The sequence below is a fragment of the Manihot esculenta genome, chromosome 2 (assembly GCF_001659605.2).
Source record: "Manihot esculenta cultivar AM560-2 chromosome 2, M.esculenta_v8, whole genome shotgun sequence".
NCBI classification, from domain to species: Eukaryota; Viridiplantae; Streptophyta; class Magnoliopsida; order Malpighiales; family Euphorbiaceae; genus Manihot; species Manihot esculenta.
Genome location: NC_035162.2, coordinates 9401637 through 9427858, shown reverse-complemented (window position 1 = coordinate 9427858; position 26222 = coordinate 9401637). Strand labels below are relative to the sequence as shown.

Sequence of the window (26222 nt, the reverse complement as noted above, 5' to 3'; positions counted from 1 at the left end):
TAATTTCTATCTATTTTTGTTATTAATTTATTAGTCAACAATATAAAAAAATTTACACCTAAATTGACTTTCTATTAAATAATTCACCCACTATTCATCAGTCTCATTAATCAGATTGTGATTATCTGTATTATTAATATTTTATTATTAATTGTAAATCTTTATTTTTGAGAGAAATATAAGAAGGAATGGAAAAGAATATAAAAACATATTAAAAAGGATAGATGTCAAATTTTATTTGATGAATAGAGTAATTGGAGTAAAAAAATTTTAAAAATAAGTCCAATTAAGACTCTATATTTTTATTTTAGAGTCATCTAAATTTAATTTATTTTTTTTTATCAATTTAGTCCATGTATTTTTATTTAAAAGCCAAATAAGTTATGACTTTGATATAATATTTTTTTAATAATAAAATGTTATTTTTTAATTTAAACTTACTATTTTAATTAATATGAAAATATTTCAAAAATGCATAGTGATAGTAAATAATTTTAAAAATTATAAAAATGAAATTCTATTAATAAAAATAATATTTTAATATCAAAAATCGTATTTTATTATTAAAAAATATTATTATTTTATGACTGAATTTATTTTATCTTTTAAGTAAAAATATATAGACTTAATTGGCAAATAAATAATAATAAATCGGATTTATACATATTTTTTTAAGAGTATAAGAATTTAATTTAATTTATATATAAAAAAATTATTTTTAATTAATAAATTAAAAATACAATAATAAAAACTAATAAATATCTTTCTTAATTAAGACAATACAAATATAATGGCATTTTAATGTAATTTTAAAATTATATGATATTTTAATTATTTAAAATAAATTTAATAGTTAAAATAAATAGAAATTATTAAGTATTTTTTAGTTAGCGGAATGAAAGTATAAGAGTATTTTTAATATAATTTTAAAATTACAGTAATTATTTGATTTTTGTAATATGATTTTAAAATACAATATATAAAAATATATTAATTATATTATTAAAATAAAATAATAAATAATTCAGATAAAAAGCAAGTACTATTCATAAATTATTATTTGTAATATATAATTCTCTAAATTTTAATTTAGGTAACATAATAGTTTTTTTCACATATTCTTTTTTACTCTCTTTTTATGTGCTATCGTTTATAACGCTTTTTACTCTTTATTTAAATGCAAGGAGAAATTAAAGAGGATAAATAAAGAAAAAATAATAATTTTATTTAAAATTTATTTATTAAATAAAGGTATGAGAAATAATTATTATGTCCTCACAAACTAAGAAATAGAGGCATTAAAAAAAATCAAAATAATACTATTAGTTCTATTTTTATCATTTTTCTCCTTATTTCTCTAATTTACTCTCTTTTATTTGATATCTAAATAATAGAATACAGAAAAATAACAAAAATAAATTTCTCTCAATCCAAAAAATACATTAAAATAAGGGCACTTTCTTTCTCCCAACGCTATCACACTTTGTTTTTTTGTTTTTAAAATCTCTTTCTCAATCACTCTCTTTACACACTCTACTTTTTTTTTTTATCCCTTACGCAATAGTGAAAAAAAACAAAAAAGTACAAGGAAAAGAAGAGGGTTGCAAACAATTACAACAAATCTTCTTTATAATATGTGGTCTTGAATCCATTAAATCTTAAAAGGAGAATCATTTAATCTAGGAAATAAAGAATTTCATGACCGCCAATTACAAGCTCTGATTCGTGGTGAGGTTTGGGAGCGGGAGAGGGATGGATTGATAAGATGACGCTACTCCAATAATAGATTAGTTTTGGAAAGCAGTTTCTTCCATCATTAAGTTTTGAGTCCTGAAATGTCTGAAAATTGGCAGTGCAAGAATTTGGAAAATCACAAGCAGTTCTCAAGACTGAATAACAAGCAAATTTTACTACTGAATATGAAGAGGAAATTACATCTTAAAACCCTAGTAAAAACCAACCACCAACAGGAAGTTGAGGTCCAAAGGGATCTACTCGTATTCTTCCGGGTACTCTGCCTCCTCATCCTCATACCCTTCTTCATCCGCTGTTGCATCTTGGTATTGCTGATACTCTGAAACCAAATCATTCATGTTGCTCTCAGCTTCTGTGAACTCCATCTCATCCATTCCTTCCCCTGTGTACCAATGCAAGAAAGCCTTCCTCCGGAACATGGCTGTGAATTGCTCACTCACACGCCTAAACATCTCCTGTATGGATGTCGAATTCCCAATAAATGTGGCTGCCATCTTAAGTCCTGTCGGTGGAATATCACAAACAGTTGATTTCACATTGTTCGGAATCCACTCCACAAAGTAGGAAGAGTTCTTGTTCTGCACATTCAGCATCTGCTCATCAACTTCCTTTGTACTCATCTTGCCCCGGAACATGGCTGAGGCCGTCAGATATCGACCATGTCTTGGGTCAGCTGCGCACATCATGTTCTTTGCATCCCACATTTGCTGAGTGAGCTCAGGAACAGTTAGAGCCCGGTACTGCTGTGACCCACGCGATGTAAGAGGGGAAAAACCCACCATGAAGAAGTGAAGACGAGGGAATGGAATGAGGTTCACCGCAAGCTTTCTCAGATCTGAGTTCAACTGTCCAGGGAACCTCAAGCAGCATGTGACTCCAGACATGGTTGCAGAGATCAGGTGATTCAAGTCACCGACTGCCCAAAACAATCAAAAGTATGATGAGATTTGGAAACTTGAAAGAGGAAACAATTGCCCAAAAAGAACCCCCAAAAAAAGTTAGAGATGAGCTTACAGCTGGGAGTGGTGAGCTTCAGTGTCCGGAAGCAAATGTCATACAAGGCCTCATTGTCAAGAACCATGCACTCATCTGCATTTTCCACAAGCTGATGGACAGATAAAGTGGCATTGTAAGGCTCCACAACTGTGTCAGAGACCTTTGGAGATGGGAATACGGAGAAAGTCATCATCATCCTATCTGGGTACTCTTCCCTAATCTTGGAAATCAAGAGCGTTCCCATTCCAGATCCAGTACCACCTCCCAGAGAATGGCACACCTGGAACCCTGTTCATAATCAAACAAAAAAAAAACCATTATAAAGCCATCAAATCACAAACTGATGACAGAAAATCACTAAGCCATAGGAGTCGTACCTTGCAAGCAATCACAGTTCTCAGCCTCCTTTCGAACCACATCAAGAACAGAATCAATAAGCTCGGCACCTTCAGTGTAATGGCCTTTCGCCCAGTTATTACCAGCACCAGACTGGCCGAAGACAAAGTTATCAGGCCTGAAAATCTGACCATAAGTCCCAGATCTGATGCTGTCCATGGTACCAGGTTCCAAATCCATGAGAACAGCACGAGGGACAAAACGGCCGCAACTAGCCTCATTGTAGTAGACGTTGATTCTCTCAAGTTGAAGATCTGAGTCGCCTTGGTAGCGACCAGTGGAGTCTATGCCGTGCTCCGCGCAGACAACTTCCCAGAACTTGGCTCCGATTTGGTTGCCGCATTGGCCCCCTTGGACGTGAAGGATCTCACGCATTTTTGCTGGGATAGTTGATAAAGGGGAGAGCTTTGAATTTTAGCGAGAGTAATAGAGAGTGAGAAAGCGATAGGGTTGAAATGAAATGGGGGAGGAGGGACGAGAGAAGCGGAAGGGAAGTTTTATAGAGTTGTTAAATAAACAAACCCCCATAATATATCATAATAATTTGTGTTTTGTTTTTTCCTATTTAATATATTATAATTATAATTTGAATGTAAGGGGCAAATCGCAACGGTTAAAAAGTAAAGGTGTTAAAAATTTTTAAAATTCAAATTCTGTGATACAGCTGGAAGCAACCAAGCAGCCGGTTGTTTTCCAGTACTTTTGACTGTTTGAGAATTGAGCACGGCGTCGTTATACACTATTTCCCATGACAGCCTGACTCATTACTGACACGTCTACCTGTCCGAAATTATATTTTAAATATTTTCTATTTAAAAAAAAAAAATTATTATTATTAAACTTAGGCTCTATATTTTCCAAATCTTATTAATCGCTAAATAAAATAAAACTGTAATAAACGGAGGGAGTATATTATTATTATTATTATTATTATAGATGCTTAACAAAAACAAATAGGACCTTTCGGAGCTAACATACATAAAATTATTATTTGAAATGAAAACCATAAGAACCATCTAAGCATTGCAAACCTCGATAGAACCTTCAATTCGATTCATAGCCACCTCAACATTCCAACTGTCGCATAATTGGAATGCATCACAGCCAATTCGAACTACAGGGAAGACCACAACTATGCCCGCTGTCGTTGTAGAGGAAAAGACCCACACCACTCTTCACTTCACAGGACAATCAAATCAATGTTGAAACTGGACTTGAATAGGAATAAGAGAGAACCTTTTTCGGGGAATTTGATACTTGGAATATAAGAAGAAAACCAGATTCAAAGATATATCAAGTAATTGATTCACCTTCCTCAAGAACAGCGGAAGATTGAGCAACATCAGTAGAAGATGCTTTGCTGTTTCTTTCGGAACACTTCAAAAGCAATAAAAGTTCAAATGCAATAAGAGCTACTAGAACAAAGATATTTTCTTAACAAAACTAATCCGATTACGGAAGTTCTTTTATTTGCGCGCTTCTACAAAAATCCTCTTTCTCTTTCTTTTTATTTTTGTTTTTGAGTGAGTTCAAGTTCTAATTCTTCCACATACGATTGCATCTACACGTTCCCATGCTTTAGTTTTACAATAAAAGTAAGCAAGACACTTTCAAAGACTACAAGGTTTTCGTCCCTAACAAATATTGTTTACTAAGAAAAAGCACCCAAGAGGATGAGGATGAGGCATATGCAACTTCAACAGATTCTACAAGCACACTAAATAATCATTCATTCAAATGCCTAAATCTTGTCATAATTATTTTTAACTATAATCAAATAATCAGAGCTCAAACGAGCAGATATATGCCAGGCCATGATGCATCGAAAAGGTAAACTTTTTAAAATGACCTTAAAAAATGATAAAAGAGTTGCCAGTGGCATATCCATAACACAATTCTGCCTACAAGATATCACAAAAGAGCATATGTACCTCACTTTACAGGATAAATAAAGAAAATTCAAATTCTCTCCCACTCCCACCCTTTTAATCTTGTCATATTTTAGCCTGTTTAGAGAAAATAATAGCAACTTTTTTCCATTGTCAGTGGATTATTTTCAAATTTCTGTGAGCCTGTTTACGGCACAAAATGGTCTATTGGTTCTTTGCATCTACTGAGATTTCTACAACATGGCCATCTTTCACACAGCCATTGGTTCAACCAAAACTAGATAAGACCAGACAGATCCACTTAAAACGGAAAACAAAAAGTTAAATTGTTGCTGAAGATTATTCAAGGGGAAAAGGGAGTGGAGAGTTTTAGACGTGGGAGAACTTGCACAAACGTTTGAACCTTTTATTGCTAGGCCAAAAAAAGCCCAAACGGGTTTTTTATACAAAAAAAGTGGAGAAAAAAATTGTTATTGGGGTTGGGATTTGAAAAGTTTTTGTGAAAGTAGGGTGTTTTATGCCAGGTGGCAAAATAATACCCCACCTGCGGAAGACCCTGCCGTTAGTTACTCCTGCGTAAGGGAAATCTATTTTTGCCAGCCATCAATCAAGCCCATCTGACGCTGTTAGGTTTGTTTTTATTTTTTTATTTTTTACATTTCATTATTATTATTATTATTATAATATACATTTTATAATAAAAATTGTAAGATTTCTTAATTATATTGTTTATAATTTTAATATTTTTTATTGTAAAATCATTATTTAAAATACAAATTATGATAATAATATAATATAAACATTATGATGACTAATTGAACTACTGTTTTGAATTTACTCGAGAATTTAATCAAGCAAAATGACCTGCAAATTAAACATTATCAAATGAGGAAAAGTTAAAAATAAAGAACATAAAATTAACCCAATTTTAAAATTCAGTCATTATTCAAATATTGATATAGTTTGGTAATAAACATATAATTTTGTTATATCTTTGTTTGCAATTTAATAATGTATATAATAATATAGTCCATTGAATTTCAAGTGAAAAATTCACAGCATAACAGCAGGGCCACAATACCAAGTGGTTTGCATTTTCTGAATAATTTTTATATAGCATCATCAAAAGTAGGATGTGAACGTCAATTATCTGAATCTCTAAATATTTTGAAATATTGGTAGTGAATGTTTAGAATCTAACTATCTGCGTCTAATATCAATTATTATTTGAACTATATATTATTTACAGAGTTATTACTTAAAATTAAAATAACTAAATAATATTATTTAGAATATTACAAAACTATTGTATTAATAAATATGAGAAAGACTACTGCATTAAGCTTACTCAATTTTCTGTATAATAATAAGGCTAGTGTACTGACTACCAAATTATGCAAAACTTTCTTGTATAATAAAAAAATAAATACTATTTTAATTATTTTCTTATAAATACATAATAAAAATAAAACCTTCCGCGATAATTGTTTTTTCCCTCCACTTTTTTTATCTAACAGGCCAGAACCACCACAGAAAACATTAAGAATTTATTATATACATTGATAGAGTCGGATAAAATTGAAATTGAAGTTCCTAATATATAATATATTTCACAAAAATAAAACTAATTTTGCATTCAGAACATAATAAATTGTTATTTTGAAATAGATGCAAAAAATTAACCACCAAAAAATCCAAAACATCTCAAAACTACCTTAGAAGGAATAGAAAACATGGGAAAAAATATATATATATTATAGGGTAAAATACCGAGAAAACCCCTATCTAGGGTTTTCAATAATGTACATTTTGACATATTGTTTCAAATTTGACAATCTAATCCCTATTAGCATGATAAAATTTTTTATTTGTCTTGTATAATACAGTTATTTAGATAAAAAAAAGTACAATTAAATTTTTAAAATTTTTAGTCTAATTTAGTATAAAATAGCTCAGCTCTTTTTGAGATTATAAAGTGTTTTACATTTAAAATTTCATGTGGTTTATTGTAAACCATAATACACTAAAATACAATGTCTAATCCTATAATCCATTATCCTTCATTATGAACTGAAGTACTTGATTCAGAAACTGCAGCAAAAAGAGTACACTACTTACAATTTCATGGGGAGTTCTAATAATTTATCCTAAATTGTACTGCATATGGAACTGTTGCTTAGGTGACCAAAAGATAATTATAGGCACACAAACACAACATGGACCCAACAAAGCCTATTCACAAGAGTTTGAAGAGAAGATTTATGTGTGCATGTTATTCTCCTCATGCATCTTCTTGAACATGAGGCGAACAATTCTTAGTTGAAAGACATTCTCTATTCTCAGGTTATCAACCACATTATTCCAGTTTTTTATATGTCATATGCTTAATGCAGCTAATTTGCAGATTACATCCATGTGTATAATGAAAACCAATAAACAAATAATCACTGTTCATTACCGATTCATATACACTCATCCCTTATAGAGGGAGCATGACTACTTTCCTCGTAATAGTATTATCCTTACCTAGAAAAATATCAAATCATCTTCATTGACAAGTAAGATTTCAACCAAAAACATAAACCACTTGCACCAATAACCAGGGGACTACGAAATGAAATATTTCCCAACATGTCCTTGATTTGAACCAAAAAATACAAATACTAACTATTATATATAATGTAGTTCTTCTCCTCTGCAGTTCTGAATTCTGTTCGAATTGATAAGATTCCTACTCGAGGGAGAGTGCATTGGAAGTTGACTAAATATATATTTGCATTCCTACTCAGAGAGCATAATTATGAAAACATAATAAAGGATTACTCAGGATGAGTTTTTAGGGGATGTTTGCATATAGATATCTTACCTTTCTATAGAATATAGAATTGAAAAATTAAAATGTAGCCATATTTTAGTCCTTTTCCTTTTTCTTCCCCCCATTTTCTTTCTCCTACATATAATTCTTAATCTTAATATGGTAGCACAGATAGGTTAAAATTGGTGCTAGAAAATTTGTTTTTTTTTTATTTTTTTTATTTATGTAGGAAATTACAAGATTCCATGCTCCAATTAAGGGGTGCCATAAAAAGTTATTCCTATTTAGCATAGAACATGCTTTCCTAAATAGATAGTATAATTTATTTTCACATTTCTAGTTTCATTTTTGTTGGAGAATCTCTTAAATTAAGATATCATGCTTTGGGTCTTCAATTATAAAAAGGAAAGCTTATATATTTGAATATAGAACATAATTAAAATAAAGATGCAGCTTTTTGAGGTTTTAATTTTTATATCCACAAATGAAGGCTATTGTAACCAAATCACGCAAGTATTCTCATGTTATTTTCTTCTTTCTCCTTTGTTCTTCTTGTTTTAACATGGTGTTAGAGTCTTAGATTCCTTAGGGCTTCAGGCACTGCTCACTAGTAATGTTCATTAGTATGTACATGTATATTGCTTATTGGTACTATCGCAGGCACATTTCACATGCATTGTTCACATCTAAGTTTGTTTGTTTGATTGATTGGTGCATTTTATGCAATGTTATAGTTGTTTTGCATTGTTATTTTCTTGTCGGCATTGCTTTTGGTGAGCTACTTTGAGTTGATGTTTCCTTGCCAATATTGCATTTGCATAGAAACTTTGCATTGATGTTGCCTTGCAAGCAATGTCTTTGGAAAGGACTTTGTGTTGATGTTTTCTCATCGCTTCTTGAGAAGGTAGTTTTCTGAAGTTGTTTTGCAGTGCTTTGGGTGAGTGCCTTTGTACAAATGCTTTTAAATAGTTGCAAGCTATTGCAAGGAAGTTTTCTGGCTTTACACAAAATCTCATTGAGGAGTTTTGAAATTACAGTGTTACGGAAATTTGTTCCTGTTTAGTATAGAATTTGCATTCCTAAATAGATTGAATCATTTATATTTATAACTTTATGTTAGGGAGAATTGATAATATTCCTAGTTAGTAAGAGAATCCCTTAATTTAGTATCATGTAGTTAGTCATCCATTATAAATAGGGAACTTTTTGTATTATGCGTATATAACATTTTCTTTTATAAAAAAGAAGATACCCTTTGAGGTTGTGTGTCCATAGATAAAGGCTCTCGAGCTGAACAATATAAATAACCTCACATTATTTTCTACCAATTTTTATCCTCACTTTAACAATTTCTTCCCCCATTTCCAGTTCTTTGTTTCAATTGTAGAATGCTTCAGTTGCTACTTATTCGAGTCTCTTTTTTGTGCTTGGTTTTAATCATTGGTTGAACGCTCTATATGCTGAAATGCCTACTGTCATAAGTCACTTTTTTAGAGTGATTTTTTTGTCCCAATGCCTCTTCTATGAGAAAGCCTAGCTAACGGTAACCCTCCCTCCAAAATAGGTCATTGGAAGACCAGCACATAAGCCTCCACGCTAGTTCTATGCTTTGGTTGCAGTCCCACCCTTCAGTGTGGGTTGACTTCATCATCTCCAACTTTTCTGGAATCACCGCCTCTAATAATGTTTGAAGTCATTTTCAAGGTGTATAGTGAAACAGCCCTTGTTTGACTGACTTCTATAGTTTAGTGGTACTCTTGTTATTATCGTGTGTTTCAACTTGGGACAGGCGTTATTGGTGATTTTGTGACCTCCCGTTTGCCTTAGTGAAGGTGTTCTGGAAGTGAAGTATTGTAAATAACCTCACATTTGTGCAATCAATCGAGTTGCTTTCTGGTTTAGTGCCTCTTTGAAGGTGTTCTTGAAGTTGGAGATTATGTGCTGGAAGGGGTGGCTTAAATAAAAATCTCAGGAAAGGAAAGTGTTAGAATTGATGAGATTCCAGCTTTAAGGAGGAGTGCGACAAAAAGTTGAGTAGTTGCTTGTCTTCCTAATCACTATAGAATAATTTTAGGGATTAATTAGAGTAAAATTTGAAGTAATAGGGTGAGTCCTAGAGGATATTTTCCAAAGCCACATGACAACTAAAACTAACAAAACTGCACCCGTATACCTCTGAGGGAAAAAAAACATAAAACAATATCCAGACAGGAGAGTCGCTGTCTCAACAGATGATTCCAACAGAGAATGTTCAGGAATAAAAACAACAAACCTGGACAACATAATGAACAAGCAGGGTTTGAAGTCCAGAATTTGCATCCACCGTTCAAATAGGCTGGCCATAGCTTCAAGTAAAGCCCCAGTTTTGCAATATGTATAGATGACAAAGAAGATGATGAAGCATAAGAAACATTAACAATCATAATAGCAAACTGCAACCAAAAGTCCATTTTAAAAGCAAGCAATAACCATTCTCTTGTGCTGAACTACTCGATGTTTTTTAAAGTAGAACCTCTACGAATATATCCAGCATGCATTTGCTACTTGTGTAGGTTTACATCAAGTCAAGCTGTGCCAACAATATATATGGGTTTTGTTAGGCTATAAGAGTAGAAGTTCGGTTAGTTCACCTCATAGTAATGTAGTTGGTCCTTAGGTTTGAAGCACCTTAAGTTTCATCCTAGTCCAAGTGATGTTCACTGCATATCATTCCTGTAAAAGTGATGCTCCTTTCTTTTATTTTCCAAAATTTGTCATTTCTATTTATTTCAAATAGGAAAAATTATTATTTAGCCCCTATATTATGAGAAAAATTATTAGTTGATCACTCAATTTTAAAAAATACATTAAAGCGTCCCTTATATTTTAAAAAGTCTACTAATTAGTTAGTAACATTAATTTTAGCTATTAAGTATTTTACTATTTAGTCCTTATGGTTTGAAAAACACATAAATTAGTACTCAGTTAATTAAAAAATTTATTAATTAGCCCCTCCCGTGGTTACCTAAATCGTGGTACTTTCAAGTTATGGTACCATTCCGACAATAAAGAAATATAGGATATGTAGGGGATAGGCTTAATATGTACACATTAATTCAGCTAGTAGTATTTTTAGTTAGTGAAGCAATTTAATTTAGGTTATGTAAATTTCGTTAATGCAATATAATATAATGTTTACATAATTAAATAGTTGATAACATTTATAGTTTCTGAAAATATTTTAAAATTTAACTAACAAAATAGTAATTTACACTCCCAAATTAACATTGCTACCTATTCCACTAACATTTAAATCTACTATGTGTCTTGTCTCACTTAAAGTATTTTTAAAAAATGTATTTTATTCATTTTACTTTTCCTTTTTTATAGCCCTTCATCTTTTTATTTCTTGTTGGAACCTCTATTTTATTGACTCAAATCGTGTCTCCCAATGACTTGGGACCAAAAGTATCGCATTTCAGCACTAAGTACTCAGAATGCTGTTCGAAGGAAGGTTGAGAGAATCCAATAACTATGATCTCTCCATATTGAGGGTATTTTAGACTTTTTTTGCAATATTTAACAACTAAAACTAATCGAAAGACTAATTTATAAACTTTTTAAGATATCAAATGACGTTTTAATATATTTTTCAAAATTAAGGAACCAACTAATGATTTCTTTATAATATAGAGACTGAATAGTAAATTTTCCTTTCAAATACTAGTTGATTATTTATAATTATTTATGCATAGGTATTATCACTGTTTATATTATATTTTATTTAAAACTAATAATGTAATTAATATCATTATTATAAAGAATAAAATATAACTATTACAATAAATTATTCCTCCATTTCATAATTTTTACCCACCTTACTTTTTCACACATATTAAGAATTACTAGTTATTTTAGTTAGAAAACAAATAATTCTATTAACTTTCCACCCATCTTTTATAAAAAAAAAAAATCATACATTAAGATTTAATTAAAACAATAAAATCATTATTAATATTATTAAGTGGAAAATATATTTGAGTATAATTAGAGCATAATTTTTTATGGACATCAATAAATTTACCATATATGCATATACATGGTCTTTTTTTTACACCTTTATAACAATGTAAACTCTACATTTCTCAATAGATTTTCACCTTCTTAAAATATACTTTATGTCCAACTTCTACATTTTATTAGTTAAAGTTCTTTAAGAAAAATGTAAAATTATTTTATTGACAATTGAAGTAATAATTTCCAATGTGCATGATGGTATACATTAAAAAACAGCATGCATCAGAATTAAAAATTATAATTGTTGCATCAGTTATGGTTAATAGGACTCAAATTCCACTAAATAATAAAAAAGCATTAAGATCCGATCAAAAATTCAGTTAACATTATACAAGCATCCCATTCAGTAACCCAAATATTATTGCAATTACTGATTTTGACAGCCAATTCAATTTCACAGAAAAGAATATTTTGGAATACAACATTTGATGTCCTTGTATATGAAATGTTTTCCAACGTTTATGTTTATATATTGTGCACGTTTGAGTATACCTATCTAAATGGGCTTCACAGGATCCTGTATTGCCTATTTTCAGGTTTACATATTGAAAAATCATGATTACATATCTCACTATATCAATTTAAACCAACTATAGAGTAGCAGTCATTATCAGACAGCTCTTAAAGGATTCAGATGGACTTGATTCTTTTAGACGCAATATTACATTTGTGCCTGAAATTGTCAGGAAGTCATCTGAGCACTGGAATAGAAAATGAAAGTAGCTTCAGAAAGTTTACGGTCATTTGTAAGGCTCTAATGATTTATCATTGAAAACTTTTCTTCTAACTAGTAGCCAACCAATTTTTACTAAATGAGTTTATATTTCTTCATGTAACACAGTGGAGACAGCAGATCCCAATTGTCCTACAAAACCATAATCCTAATTGACTAAATATCTTTTCTTGCAGGCTACGATGATCTTTGTTTGATGTCAGCCGAACCAAATTTGTAGGGATATCTGATGAATCTCAAAAATTAGGCCCCATAATAACACAATGCCCATACTCTCTTTCACAATACCCACAACCACAATCTAGTGCTCAATGGTTAAAGCTTTATCTGGAGGAACTAATTCTTCCTATTCTCGAGTATCCAACTGGAAAAATAAAAAATTACAGGCACATAAAAACCTAAAGGCCCTGAAGTTGTATGCAAGTTAATTGTTCATGTTTAACTCAACAATGTTTTTTAGCAGAATAACACTTACATTTGAACCAAATGTTATAACGTAGACCTCCCCTTCAGTAATTTCATTAGACTAGTAATCTAGTGCCTCGCTTCATGTTTGGCAAATTATTTGTATTTCTCAAATGATAAGGCAGTTAAAACATTGCAAAATTAATCTGAAATAAAAACATCCTAAGAACTCTAATTGCTAATTAAGAGATGAGAAGAAGAGCAAAAGTATGCTAAACAAATATTTGTTATGTACAAATTGGCAAGTTGGAACTTTTCTAAAAGGAATGTTTCAAGTGCTCTAAGCCTCTCAAAGTTTCCAGCAATCACAAAAGGCCATCGCAGTATAATTTCAGCTATAGAATACTTGGATCACAAAAGCAGCAACATATTCAAAAAAATTCCAACAATGACAAAGCAAAATTCAAGAACATCAATGGCAATGATCAAAAAAATCACTACTTACATCTGCATATTGAACTCAACATTACCATATCTAAAAAAGATGACCGTGTAAACCTTTCCGCTGAACTTTCAGTCTTTTTGTTGTCTGCTTCGTCGTAAAAAGACAGGTCGAATTGAAAAAATCTATTATGAAAAAATTTCACCAAAAATGGGGAAAAAAAGAAGAAATCAACACTAACAGATTTAATGAGAACTAACAGCACTATCTAATACCTCATATTAATATATTATGAAAAAATCAACAGAATTATAGCTTTAGCAATGATGCTACGGAAAATCAATATAACAAGAGACCAGATAAGAATTTCCAGGAGTCATGGACGTATGGAAAATTCCGATAGCATAGACAACCAATTTTATTCCTCTACTCGACTTATGAACTACATCAGATGTTCAAGAGTTGGTAGCTGATACGCAACTAGCACAGAAAGTCAGTGCTAGCCACCTGATATTTTTTATAGCCTTCTACAACATCCAACCTAGAAACTGGACCTTAAAGCTCAACTTTCAACAGCTACAACTTTCAAAATGCAGCCAAAAGCATAACTCTTTAGAGCAGGCATAACATGAATGAGAAATATCACATATGCTTCAAAAGCCTGTCAATGATATCTACTTCAAATTCTCTCATCAGTTTGCAGAACTGGCATATACATCTCCTCAAATAATAGAAGCTATCTAATATAATCTTATCTAGCATCTGCCTATAAACCCTAAACCTCAAATCAAATTCCTATTAATTTATAAGTACAAAGCCATCATTAAGCCCCTCAATTGGGTTAATATCACTCATCATCCCTAACTTAGATCTTGTATCACTAATATCACTTAACTTTAATTTGTATTATAAAACTCCCTATACTTTAATTTCAGTATCATTAAAGTCCTTATGACCTGCTACCGGTTTACAGATCAACTGATGTCTAGATTTCCATCACTATTCCTAAACTTGAAAAAATTTATCACAATAGTACCTCACATTTAATTTGCATAACAAAAATTTTCAAATTTCTATTTAACTTCTTTATTTAGATTTTTATAAAAATATTCATTATAGATTATAATTAATGTAATTTTTTTTTTCAAAATATTATAGTTAGATTAAAATTAAAATTTATATTTATTTATTTTTATGATGGTATTATATATTTTTGTATCTTTTAATTGTATACATATTATTTTAATATAAAAATTCAATTTTATTTTATTTTAATTACATATAAATACTACTTAATGGTTGATTTTCTTTTTTTCTTTTTTATTTATGTAACATAATATGGTTAATAAAAATCTACATTAGTGTCTATCTATATAATATCAACCTATATAAATGTAATTAAAATAAAGTAAAATTAGATTTTTTTTAACATTAAAATCACATCTATAAAATTAAAAAATAAAAATATATAATAACATCCTAAAAATAAATTATAAAATTTTTGGTTATAAACTCGAATGAATAGAAAATAAATAAATATAAATTTTGATTTTCAAATAACATCCATAAAATTAAAAAATAAGAAATAAATAATGGCATCCAAAAATCAAACTATGAAATTTTTAGTTATAAACTCAAGTGAATAGAAAATAAATAAATAAAAATTTTAATTTTAATCTAACCAGACATTTTTAAACAAAATTACATGATTATAATTTAAATTTTATTTTATGATTATTTTTACAAAAATTTCAAAGAAAATTGAGCTGAATTGAAATTTAGAAAATTTTTATTATACAAATTAAAGTTGAGGGATGACTGTGATCCATTCCTCTAAATTTAGGGACAACGAGTGAAATTTATACATAAATTGACCTATAAACCCATGATAACCCATGATAGGGACTTTAATAATGCTCAAATTAAAATTATGCAGTTTTATGATATAAATTAAAGTTAAGGGACATTACTAATACCACCTCCTAAAATAAGGGACAATGAGTGAAATTAGCTACCCTCAATTTATTAAGAATTAAAATGGAAAATCTCATGTAAAAACATTTGGCAGCAACAACTGCAAAGCATTAAAGACCATTATTCTCCTTAAAATGTATCAAAAATCTCTATTATTTTTTCCTCATATGAGAAATCAATTAGAAACTTTAACATTGTCGAAGGAAACAAATTAACAATTGGATCAAACATGTAAATTCAAGTGTCATTAAATCTGACAACAGATATTATGAAGCACTCTATTGTAGTTCCATTCTCACTGCCAAGAATGAATCTTCCTAGACAACTTAATAAAAATAACAAAGACAAACATGTAAAGAAGGGCTTAAGTTATCTTCAAATTTCCATTTGAAATACATTGAAGGGAGCATGAAGTTTGGTTGGACAAAACCACCTTCAAATTTGATACAAATATATCACTATCTATGGAAAAGAAGTGAAAAGGCGTTCTGTATACTACTTTCAAAGATTAAAAGTTGTCTAACACTTCAATATTTGGAGGTTCAATTAGGTGCAACACAAAAAACTATCTAATTCCTAAAAATTTTTAGTACCAAAAAAATTCCTCATCTTCAGACAAGGAGATAAAACATGGCATGCATGTTGCAATGTCTTTGTAAAAGCGCTAAAAACAAGCAACCAGTGCACTTTCGATGCTAGAAGTCACAACTTTTGAAGTTGACATGAATACTTGGTACAAATGCTTGTTTAATAGAGTTAAGTTGTTATAACAACACAATTAACTTAACAATTTATGACATCACAAGGATTAAGGCACTATATAAAATATCAATAACAAAATGCAATATAAAAACTAAGGTAAGCACCACATGCACAATGAAACAAAACCTGGCTAGCCAACACTAACATCATCAATAAATATCCCAGTTCGATATAAAAACTTCAAAATGAAAAACCAACAAACTTAACTGCCACTGAAATTCAGGTCGGAAAACCACCTCCTTTAACAGGGCAACAACCTGAAAGGACAGGACTAGCAAAACCACCCAGAAAGCAGACAAATGGAGGGTCCAGTCACCTACGCCCCAAGTTCAAAACTATACCAAAGCGAAAAAAAATCAACCCTGAGAGTAGCAGTCCACTCAGGTGATTCACATTGCAAGATGACACCCCAACTTAATTCTTATTTCCACGGCCCTCAAAACTGGCATTCCTTGACTTGCTTGCATCATCAAGTGAGGAATGATCACTGGGGGCTCTACAAAAAAAAAAAAAAAAAAAAAAAAGCAAACAGTAGTGTAACAGAATATTCTTCCAAATCTCAAAATCTGAATAAATGGCCTATAACAATGCAACAATAAGTCCCATGATCACTTACAATTTCTGCTTTTTGGCGTTCTGCTTGATTGTCAAAACCATATCCATAGCCATCTTTTGATGCTCCCTCGTTTGTGAATGTGTGTCTAAGCCTTCAACTGTTTCACAGTCAAATTTACAAATGCGACACCATCCCATGCTAGATGCCTTCCTCCTCCTCGAACTATCAAAAGATTCTAAGTCACCCTGCAAGTACATAGAATGACAAGAGGAGCATTCAAGGAAAAGAACAAGAATAAAAAAGAAAATAAAAAATATTAACAATAAAATTCACTTCATATATGAAGATTTTATGCAGAACATGAACTATCAAATATTGTAACAAATTAAAATTAGGAACATAGTACTTAACTGGATAGTTTCCACCATCCCCAGGAATTCCTTTGAGGGAAAAGCTGCTCCTAAATCCAGGCTCACCAAGTCGGGGATGAAAGAAATTCCCTGATCCAGGCAATTCTCCCATCCTTGCAGGACCAGGGAACGCACCAAAACCAAAACGCTCTCCCATACGCATATGACCAGGCAAGTTATTAGGATCTAAATGTTCACCCCTCCTAGAATGGTTAGGAAATCCATCTTGACCAGGACCCTCAAACTCACCCCTGTGTAAATGGCCAGGAAAAACTGGAAACCTATTAACATGAAATGAATCACCAAACCGATGTGATTCCCTGCCAGCAATATCATCAAATCCAGGAAAGGCCCCAAATCCATGTGAGGTTACACCAGGGTAATCCCTACCTGGACTTCTAGGGGCCAAACCATCCATATAACGACGACCATATCTAGGAACTGGTCCAAAAAGATCTTGTGGAGTTGGAGCAGCATCTGGCTGTCTGCCCGCTGTATTGTCATGAAAACCAATTGGTCTTTCTCCCATATCATTGGGATGCATTACACCATCGTGATGATAAGGAGGAAAAAACCTTGAAGGGGCAGAGCCACCAAGAGGTTTCAATTTCATCCCAGAATCATAATTCATAGCATGCAGTCCCTTCTCGGGGGTTTTCAGTGGGAAATCCATGCCAAAACTATGAGGTAGCCTATCAAGAGGTCTTGAAGGGGGCAAGTGATTCCCATATTCTTTAATTGAATCAGCATCCAAATGAGAAGACCTAGGGAAATGCTTGGCATCTTTTTCAAACTCAGCACGATCAACAATTCGCGATGGATCTTGTGGAAATGAATTCATATGATCATCTGGCAAAGGCTTGATTCGATCATCCCGCAATCCAAGCACCGAGGAGTCTGGCCCTGGGGCACCATTCATTCTCAATGCACCAGCTTGTTGCCCAAGTGGATCTATTCTTCTGCCATCCATATAATTGGGCCTCTGATTTGGAAACATGTCAGACTCATGGCCATACGATGCAGTTCGTTCACCTGGCAAAGTGTGTCCATGTCCTTGCGTACCATAATGACTAGGACCCCTCCCAAAGATTGAAGTAGAACCGAGGCCTGAAATGCCAGCAGGAGAGATTTCAGCACTGAGAGACTGATTGTAAAGAGGTTGCTGAGGATGTTCAGGGAGTGGATTCAAAGGTTGTCCAGGATGAGGCATATGTCCAGAATCCAAAGGCCTAGATGGAGCAGATGGATGCCCAGGTAATTGCATGTGGTGTGGGGGTCCAGGAGGAGGTACTTGTAACAATGGGGACCCAACAGGCCGTTGTTGGAGGACAGAAGGTCCATGAGAAATGGGAACCAAATGAGAGGGCTGCACCAAGCCCTCACCTTGCAACTGACTGTGCAAAGCAAAGCCTCCAGAACGTTGAGGAGTCACATTCCTGTCCTTTTGTGATTTCATACCACGGTCTTCAAAGTGTTCACCTTCATGCAGTGGAGGAGTTTTCAACTGAGGCCTGCCCTTCATTTCGTTGTCCTCCAACACAGAATGTTCAAATCTTCTGTGGTCAGTATTAGAAACATCTTTCTGTTCATCAATGGCCTCTTTAGGTTCTTTCTTCACCTGCTTAATCGATAACTCTCCATTCTCCCCTCCAAGATCCTGGATTTCCTCCCTGGACTTCCTTTCATCAACCGCTAACTTCAAAATGCTTTCAGATTTTACAGTTTTTACCTCACCTGCATCAGCCCCAACTCTAGAAGCAACAGCCAAATCATTTGGATCCCTTTTAACACTTTCATGAGTAGATTCAGCTTCTGAACTTTTCTCAATAATATGATCCCCTGGTCGCTCAGACATTGGTCTTGTAGTAGCCCCAGACTGTTGTTCAGAAAACAATTGATCTTGGTTGTTGGTCCTCAAGGTGTTTCCAGACTGTCCTGCATCAACCTGCATTGGCCTGACCGGCATGCTGGAAGACAAGTGTGGATGTGGCTGAGTTGGCACTCCATGAGGTGGCACCATAGGTCTTCCCAGATTTTGGCCTTGATAAGGTTGCGTGCCATGTGGTAATGAAACATTGTGATGTGGCTGTGGGTAGGCATGAGAAGGCTGCTGGAATGATGGCAATGGCCCCAGGGGACGTAATTGAGACTGCAGTTGTTGCTGTATGTAAGCACCTTGCTGAGGCACTTGATTCTGAACTGGCCCCAGTGCTTGTCCAGAAGACGGCTGTTGCTGCATATACTGCTGATGAACTGGTTGCTGAACTGACTGCATAACAGGGCGTTGATGAGGAAGTCCAGGATGGTGAACCTGGGGATGCACTGGTGGCTGTTGTGCAGGAGCAACATTAGGGACCTGACCAGGTGAAGGTAATAATCCTGGTTGCTGAGGGTTTTGAATTGGACCATGAGCTTGTGGTGGCCGCAACACAGGAGGTTGTTGAGGAAACTGACTCTGCATTTGGGCAAGATGTGATTGTGGTTGAGGCCCACCTTGAGGATACAAATGAGCAGGATGTTGCGGACCTCCCAGCTGCATTTGCTGTTGAGGCTGTGGTTGCGGATAAGAGTTATGGCCTGTAACTGCATTGGCAGATGAATATTGTGGCTGAGGCTGCAGATAAGGAGGATTCACTGGCAGGTTTGGTTGAGAAGTGAAGGGCTGTGGATGAGGCTGTACATGTTGAGCTTGAGCATGTGTTTGTGGCATACCTTGAGGTTGAGGTTGAGGTTGAGGTTGAGGTTGAGGTTGTGCTTGTGCTTGTGCTTGTGCTTGTGCTTGTGCCTGTGGTTGAGGAACAGGATACTGGGGATGGAGTTGAGGATGAGCCTGTGCTTGAACTTGTGGCGGTGGATGCTGCACCTGTGAATGGGGCTGCGGATATTGAGGCATTTGTATGTGCTGTGGATGATGGTGAACAGGATGGGTTTGTGGGTGCAGCTGAGACTGAGGTTGCTGTTGGCCATGGGGTGGTGGGTGTATCTGTGATTGTGTTTGAGACTGTGGCTGAGCTGTAGTGTGAGTTTGTTGCTGCGGATTGACTTGTGGCTGGTTCGCAGGTGGTGCAGTAGCAGGCAGCTGAACATGTGGATATGGCTGCGGTTGTGTTTGCAATTGCGCCTGAGGTTGAACTTGGGTTTGGGGGAGTTGAGGCTGCTGCATATAAACCTGAGGTTGTTGGTATTGTGGAACTGCTTGCTGTTGATAAGGGTAGTATTGCTGATAAGGATCATATCCCAGGTATTGCTGGTAGTATTGTTGATATTGTTGTTGCTGTTGATACCACTGTTCTGCTGAGGGCACAGTACCCTGTGCGACAGACTGGGGCTGTGCAGTTTGGTTGGCCTGCTGATTGGGATCTTGTCCAGGCAATGTGGATGCTGCGGTTTGAGAAGCCTGGGCTTGAGTGGCAGTATTTCCTGTCTGATCACCAACAGGAGCTGTCCCTGTGGTTGTGGCATCCTGAGCAGCATCAGATTGAGCTTGAGTTTGCACACCCTGTCATCGAAAGTACAAGTTAAACCAACCAACCAACCAAGAATACAAGCACAAATGAAAATTCCAGTTCAAGAAATTATATTCTTAGACTCACAGGACAATTTTGTGCATGTTCCTGCACCTGACGATGCACAATTTGAATTCCACACCTGTTACACACAACAGGAGAATTACCGAAGGCACATCCAGAACAATGAGAAGTACAATCAGACAAAGGACCCTGCCACGTGCATCCACTCCTATGGTATAGACAATGAACTGTTATTTTGCCGATGGTTTCAGCAAGACCTTTGTTTGATTCAGTAAGAAGCTGCAATTAACAGTTATCCAAAAAAATTGTATCAGCAAGTTAGCAAAAATAATCATATAAGCACATTCAACACCATCATATCATAGTGGTTGGGACTACATAACCTTGGAATCTTCTTCTCTCACCAAGTAGCCATCATAAGGGCAAGCACGGGTAGTGCTCACAATATATGTTAAGCATGGCTTACAGTAAAGGTGAGTGCATTGAGACTGTAAAGCTTCATTTGGATAGACTAACAGACGACAAACAGGACAGAAGTACTCTCCAGCCAGGGATTGAATGTTCAGTATGCACTCATTATCAAAACCCATGGTTCAGTAGAATCTCCCTGCAAGTCACAGTGAGAATCAGTGTCCAACCTAACAATATGGATAATGTAAATTTGCAAAAAGTCCACTAACCCATACATTGCATTCTCACAAAAACATCAATTAGGTCCCGCATATTCACAAATAAATTGCAAAATAAAGAATCAAGTAATGGTTCCAATAAAATTGATATTAAAAATAAAAATATAAGAATAAAAACCGCACTCGTATCTATACATACTTGAACCTCTGCAATTTATAGTAAGAAAGTCGAGCTGGGGCTGTTAAGATTAATTAATACACACATTTAAAAATGCAAAAATGAACAACTAAATCTCATCAACCACAGAACATGAACATGTTTAAACTATTCATCATAAAATCTGCATCCACTGTATGTAAAATAACCTAATTAAGCTATGACCCACAGTAAGTTCCAATTCAACATCCGCCTTTCCGGGCATCCAAACGAGTCCCTTCAAATAGTAACGGAAAATTTTGCCTCGCCCTACAAAACACATGTAAATTATTTTATTTTAAAAAAAAAAAGGAGCTTTAGGGTTTAAAATTCAAGGATGACACAGCAGTTGCTGTTTGTGTGAGAAATCGTGTGTGTTTATTGAGCGCACATCGAATACATTGATCGAAGAGAGAAAGAGATAAAAAGAAAGGTTTTAAAGAGCAAAGATATAATAGAAAACCCAAAAAAAACTGCAATTCCCCATCCATCTTTCCCCGCAGCCAGACGAATCCCTTAAAATAATAACTCAGGGAAGGGGAAAAAAAGACGCTGTGCAATCGCATACCTGAAACCCCAGAACTCGCTAAACCTACAAGTAATTTTTCTTTTTCTGAAGAAAGAAAAAGGAGATAGGTGTTTAAATTTTAAAGATCAACGCAGCAAAAGCTATTATGGGTGTGAGTGAGTGGCCATATGTAAATCGAAGACATTGATCGGCAAGAGAGAGAAGCAGAACAAAAGATTCTATATAAAGTGAAGAAAAGATTCTAAGATTGCTACAGAAAGAAACGACCAACCTGAGAGAGATGAGGAGGAAGAGAGAGGTCCAAACAGGACTATGGAGGGAGGAAAAGGTGAAGTGGAGGGTTTTATAGATGGAGGGCAGTGGAATAGAAATGCTAAAAATCTGCGTTTAGGCCCTCGTGTGATTCTTTTCTTGCATGTTAACCCCACCCCCCCCCCCCCCCTCCCCCACACACACTCTCTCCCTCTCCGAGGCAAAGAAGAGAATACAAAATTCCTCTAGACAAGCAATTACATCTGAATAAATCGTCTGAAAGAAAATATAAAATGTCTTAAACAAGTAATTATATCTAAATGAACTGTCTAAAAAAAATATAAAGTTAGGTCTCAAAAATTCTAAATAATTTAATATAATGGCCATTAGAATGAAATTTTTATAAATATAAAAATTAAAAGAAAAAGCTACAGAATCATGAAATAAAAAGATTTTTCAAATCTAGTAATATTATTTCCTTAAATTGATAATTTCAAAAAATTGTTCATACTATACTCATGGTATGCCGGTGGTCGAGCAAACACGCCCTCATCGTTCAATCGTTCAGGATATCTCTCTTTTTAAGGAGGCAGCGGGATTCGACTTTCTCTAGAAGTAGATATTACGAAATGAAGTTGATCATGGATTATTAATAAGTCTGTGCTCTCCCATCATCTAGTGATTCAGGACATCTCTTTTCAAGAAAGGTGTGGGGATTCAATTTTCTTTAGGGGTAGGTATTATAAGATGAAGTCGTTCAGGACATCTCTCTTTTTAAGGAGAAGCGAGATCCGACTTCCTCTAGGGATAGATATTACGAAATGAAGTTGATCGTAGATTATTAATAAGTCTGCGCCCCCATCGTCTGGTGGTTCAGGACATTTCTCTTCTCAAGGAGGCGGTGGGGATTCGACTTCCTCTAGGGTAAGTATTAAGAAAGGAAGTTGATAATGAATTATTAATAAGTCTGAAATTGATTCCTTTTGGGTCGATGCCCAAGCAAGCAATGGGGATGGACTGTAAATTCGTTGGCAATATGTTTATGTTGGTTCAAATCCAGCTCGGCCCAATAATTCACTGATCCGCCCTGAAATGATATAATTTTTTTTCTCTCGAAATATTTGATAAAAAATTTAAAATTTAAATTTGGAATGTAGATAATTATATTTGAATAAATTAGAATATAGAGTTCTTTTCGAACAATCAATTATATACGAAATTCATATATTACATGTAAATTTCGTCTCAAACAAGTAGTTATATCTAAGTAAACTATTTAAAAAGATAATATCAAGATAGTCTGAAATATAAGATTACATTTGAATAAATTGTCTAATATATCTAAGTAAACTATCTAAAAAAATAATATAAAGATATTCTCAGATATACAATTACATTTGAATAAATTGTCTTAAGAGATAATAAGAAATTTATCTCAAGAATAAGCAATTACTTAATTAAAGTAAGCCAAATAAAAATTATGAACTAAAAAAGACATATCATTTATGATTCCTTGTATATTAAGGGGCCATAGAACCCTTGCAACATGCAATAAGTATAGATAAGTTGCTTTCTATTATAATTGGGAGATTTACAATTTAATATCTGGATATTATCATTATTAACAAGTCAGTTGTAACGCCCCGGAAATCCGGACCGCTACCGGCGCTAGGATCCGGGTCGACTTAAGGCCGCCGGGACCCGTAGCAAGCCTGACATATAACCTGTAAACCTGTATAATCCCATACATGATCAACAACATGCATAAAAATTAAAACTTTCCTTTATACATACTGTCATCAACTAACTCAACCTGTGCAACCTATTCTAAGGATAAGGGATGAAGACGTACCGAAGACAGCTTTCAGGACCAGATATGGGCATTTTGAGTTCCTTGTGATGCCGTTTGGGCTGACCAACGCCCCTGCAACATTCATGGATCTCATGAACAGAGTATTCAGTCAGTATCTGGATCCTAGCGCCGGTAACGGGTCGGATTTCCGGGTCGTTACATCAGTTCCTGCAATTTTAAAAATTTATTAAAACATTATTATTTTTTCTTTTCGTCAACGAAATAGCCCTTTCGTTCTCTTTTCCATTTAAAATAGATAAAAGATAAGGGATAAAATTTTTAAAATTCAATTTTACCCTCAAATAAAATTTCTAATTTAGTCATTGGATATTGCTATTATTAACAAGTCAGTCCCCATATTTTCAGAAATCTATTAAAATGTTCTTATCGTTTCTCATATCAATTAAAATATCCTTATCTTTTTTATATCTATTAAAATATCCTTATTTTGTTTATATATATATATTAAAATGTCTTTATCTTTTTTTATATCTATTAAAATGTCATTATCTTTTTTTATATCTATTAAAATGTTATTATCGTTTTTTTTCATCAACGAAATAGTCCTCCTCCTCCTTAAAGAAAGAAGAAAAAGAAGAAGAAGATGATGATGATGAAGGAGAAGAAAAAGGAGGAGAAGAAGGAGAAGAAGAAGATGATGATGATAAGAAGAAGAAAAAGAAAAAGATGAAGAAGAATCTCCTCTTCCTTCGAGAAGAATAATAAAAAGAAAAATCAAAAAAGAATCAAAGAAGAAGAAGAGAAAGAAGAACCAAAGAAGAAGAAGAGGAGGAAGAAGAAGAAGAAGGAGGAGGAGGAAAAAAATTGGGTAATTTGGTCTTTTATTATATTTTTAACGCTAAAAATAGACGGAAGGTCTATTTTATTGATGGAGAGAAAAGACAAAAATATTTTAATAGGTTTTTAAAAGTGCAGGGACTGACTTGTTAATAATAATAATATTCAGAGACTAAATTATAAATCTCCCATTATAATTTTGAAAAAATAACTAAATTATAAATCTCCCATTATAATTTTGAAAAAATAACTCTATTCTTTGTTGGTAATAAGGTTTTCATGCAAGCAATGCTTTTTAAGAGTGAGGGGTTCAGTCTGTTAGCTTGACTATGGAATATAGTGAGGTAATAGGTATAGTTTGAGTAATTTTCTTTTTCAATTTTAATTAATCCAAAAAAGTGTATAATATACTCTACTTGAAAGTGAGATCTTCTTTTAAATATTAGCGTTTTATTTATCATGCACATACTCACGGGAATAATAATTTTTTCCCTTAATAAGTTTTTTTTTTTTTTTGTCAGAAAGGTAAATGTTTAATTGTATTCTAAAAAGCCATTAACATGGCGAACCTGGAACAAAGTGGTGCTGAAAGGCACGGTTACATCTGAAATTTAAGTCCTTTAAGAACTTTTTGCTAAGATTGTGAGCTAGCTGATTAGCAGATCTTTTAACAAAAAGAAACAACAGTTTCTAAAAAAGAGAGCCAAAAAAGCAATATCATTAACAGTTGCATGAATGGAGAGGGGTGGTTTCTGCCCAAGCAAGCATTAATGACAGTAACAGAATTTCCTTTAAACTGACAGTTCATCCAACCTCTATTCTTGCCAAGAATTAAAACTTCCCTACAAGCAAGTCCTTCCAGCGTAAGGGGATCAGAGCAAGAATCCCAAAGACGACAAGACCAGTCTAAAATATGCCCAAGGTGGTTTCTAGCAACAACACAATAGAGCCTCTTCTACCAGCAATATCAGTAGCAGCATCAAAATTAATTTTCACTAAGTTGAGAGGAGGTGGATTCCAAGTAGGCACTGAAGAAGATAGATCAGAAATTTGCAGATTGGAACTTGAATTTAACTCGGCAGAATTAGCCTCGTTAAAGTCCTCTTGATGTTTAGTAGCCGCGGAGATTACATCATAAAAAGGTAGGCTGGTTTTGTTGAAGACCGCAAAGTTTCTGTCTTTTCATAGGTGCCAAAGAATAAAACAAGCTGTTTGAGGAAGATGCTCCCTGTCCTGACTGCTTGAAA

General features: G+C 33.7%; 2 protein-coding genes across 10 annotated transcripts; both read right to left on the bottom strand.

Moving 5' to 3' along the window:
* Positions 1–1883: 1883 nt before the first annotated feature.
* Positions 1884–3940, bottom strand: LOC110609248 (tubulin beta-2 chain). The gene is made up of 3 exons (XM_021748698.2): positions 3129–3940; positions 2770–3039; positions 1884–2671 (listed from the first exon to the last, which is right to left on the bottom strand). Exons 1-3 carry the CDS (start codon positions 3520–3522, stop codon positions 1992–1994), a joined length of 1344 nt encoding a protein of 447 aa, XP_021604390.1. The 5' UTR covers positions 3523–3940; the 3' UTR covers positions 1884–1991.
* A 238-nt stretch (positions 3941–4178) lies between these two features.
* LOC110609246 (mediator of RNA polymerase II transcription subunit 12) lies at positions 4179–22500 on the bottom strand. Of its 9 annotated transcripts, none has more exons than XR_006350011.1 (9): positions 22345–22483; positions 21715–21814; positions 21103–21326; positions 20783–20998; positions 17191–20688; positions 16840–17024; positions 16431–16719; positions 13551–13672; positions 4179–10196 (listed from the first exon to the last, which is right to left on the bottom strand). XR_006350011.1 is itself a non-coding variant. In XM_043954153.1 (7 exons), the coding sequence occupies exons 3-7, from the start codon at positions 21307–21309 to the stop codon at positions 16638–16640; spliced, it is 4188 nt and encodes a 1395-aa protein (XP_043810088.1). In that variant the 5' UTR covers positions 21310–21326; positions 21715–21814; positions 22345–22483; the 3' UTR covers positions 16339–16637. The 9 variants fall into 9 exon arrangements, 1 of the variants encoding a protein (XP_043810088.1); XR_006350012.1 differs by having other exon boundaries at positions 4179–10186; XR_006350013.1 differs by having other exon boundaries at positions 13576–13672.
* Positions 22501–26222: the final 3722 nt, after the last annotated feature.

What these genes read in the sequence shown, in the direction of transcription:
- LOC110609246 (XM_043954153.1), bottom strand. Translation starts at nt 21,309, where the DNA reads ATGGGTTTTGATAATGAGTGCATACTGAACATTCAATCCCTGGCTGGA. An exon ending in AACATGCACAAAATTGTCCT is followed by an intron (nt 20,689 to 20,782) that starts GTGAGTCTAAGA and finishes TTTCGATGACAG; the next exon opens with GGTGTGCAAACTCAAGCTCA. An exon ending in AACGCCAAAAAGCAGAAATT is followed by an intron (nt 16,720 to 16,839) that starts GTAAGTGATCAT and finishes TTTTTTTTGTAG; the next exon opens with AGCCCCCAGTGATCATTCCT.
- LOC110609248 (XM_021748698.2), bottom strand. Translation starts at nt 3,522, where the DNA reads ATGCGTGAGATCCTTCACGTCCAAGGGGGCCAATGCGGCAACCAAATC. An exon ending in GAACTGTGATTGCTTGCAAG is followed by an intron (nt 3,040 to 3,128) that starts GTACGACTCCTA and finishes GATTATGAACAG; the next exon opens with GGTTCCAGGTGTGCCATTCT. An exon ending in GAAGCTCACCACTCCCAGCT is followed by an intron (nt 2,672 to 2,769) that starts GTAAGCTCATCT and finishes TGTTTTGGGCAG; the next exon opens with TCGGTGACTTGAATCACCTG.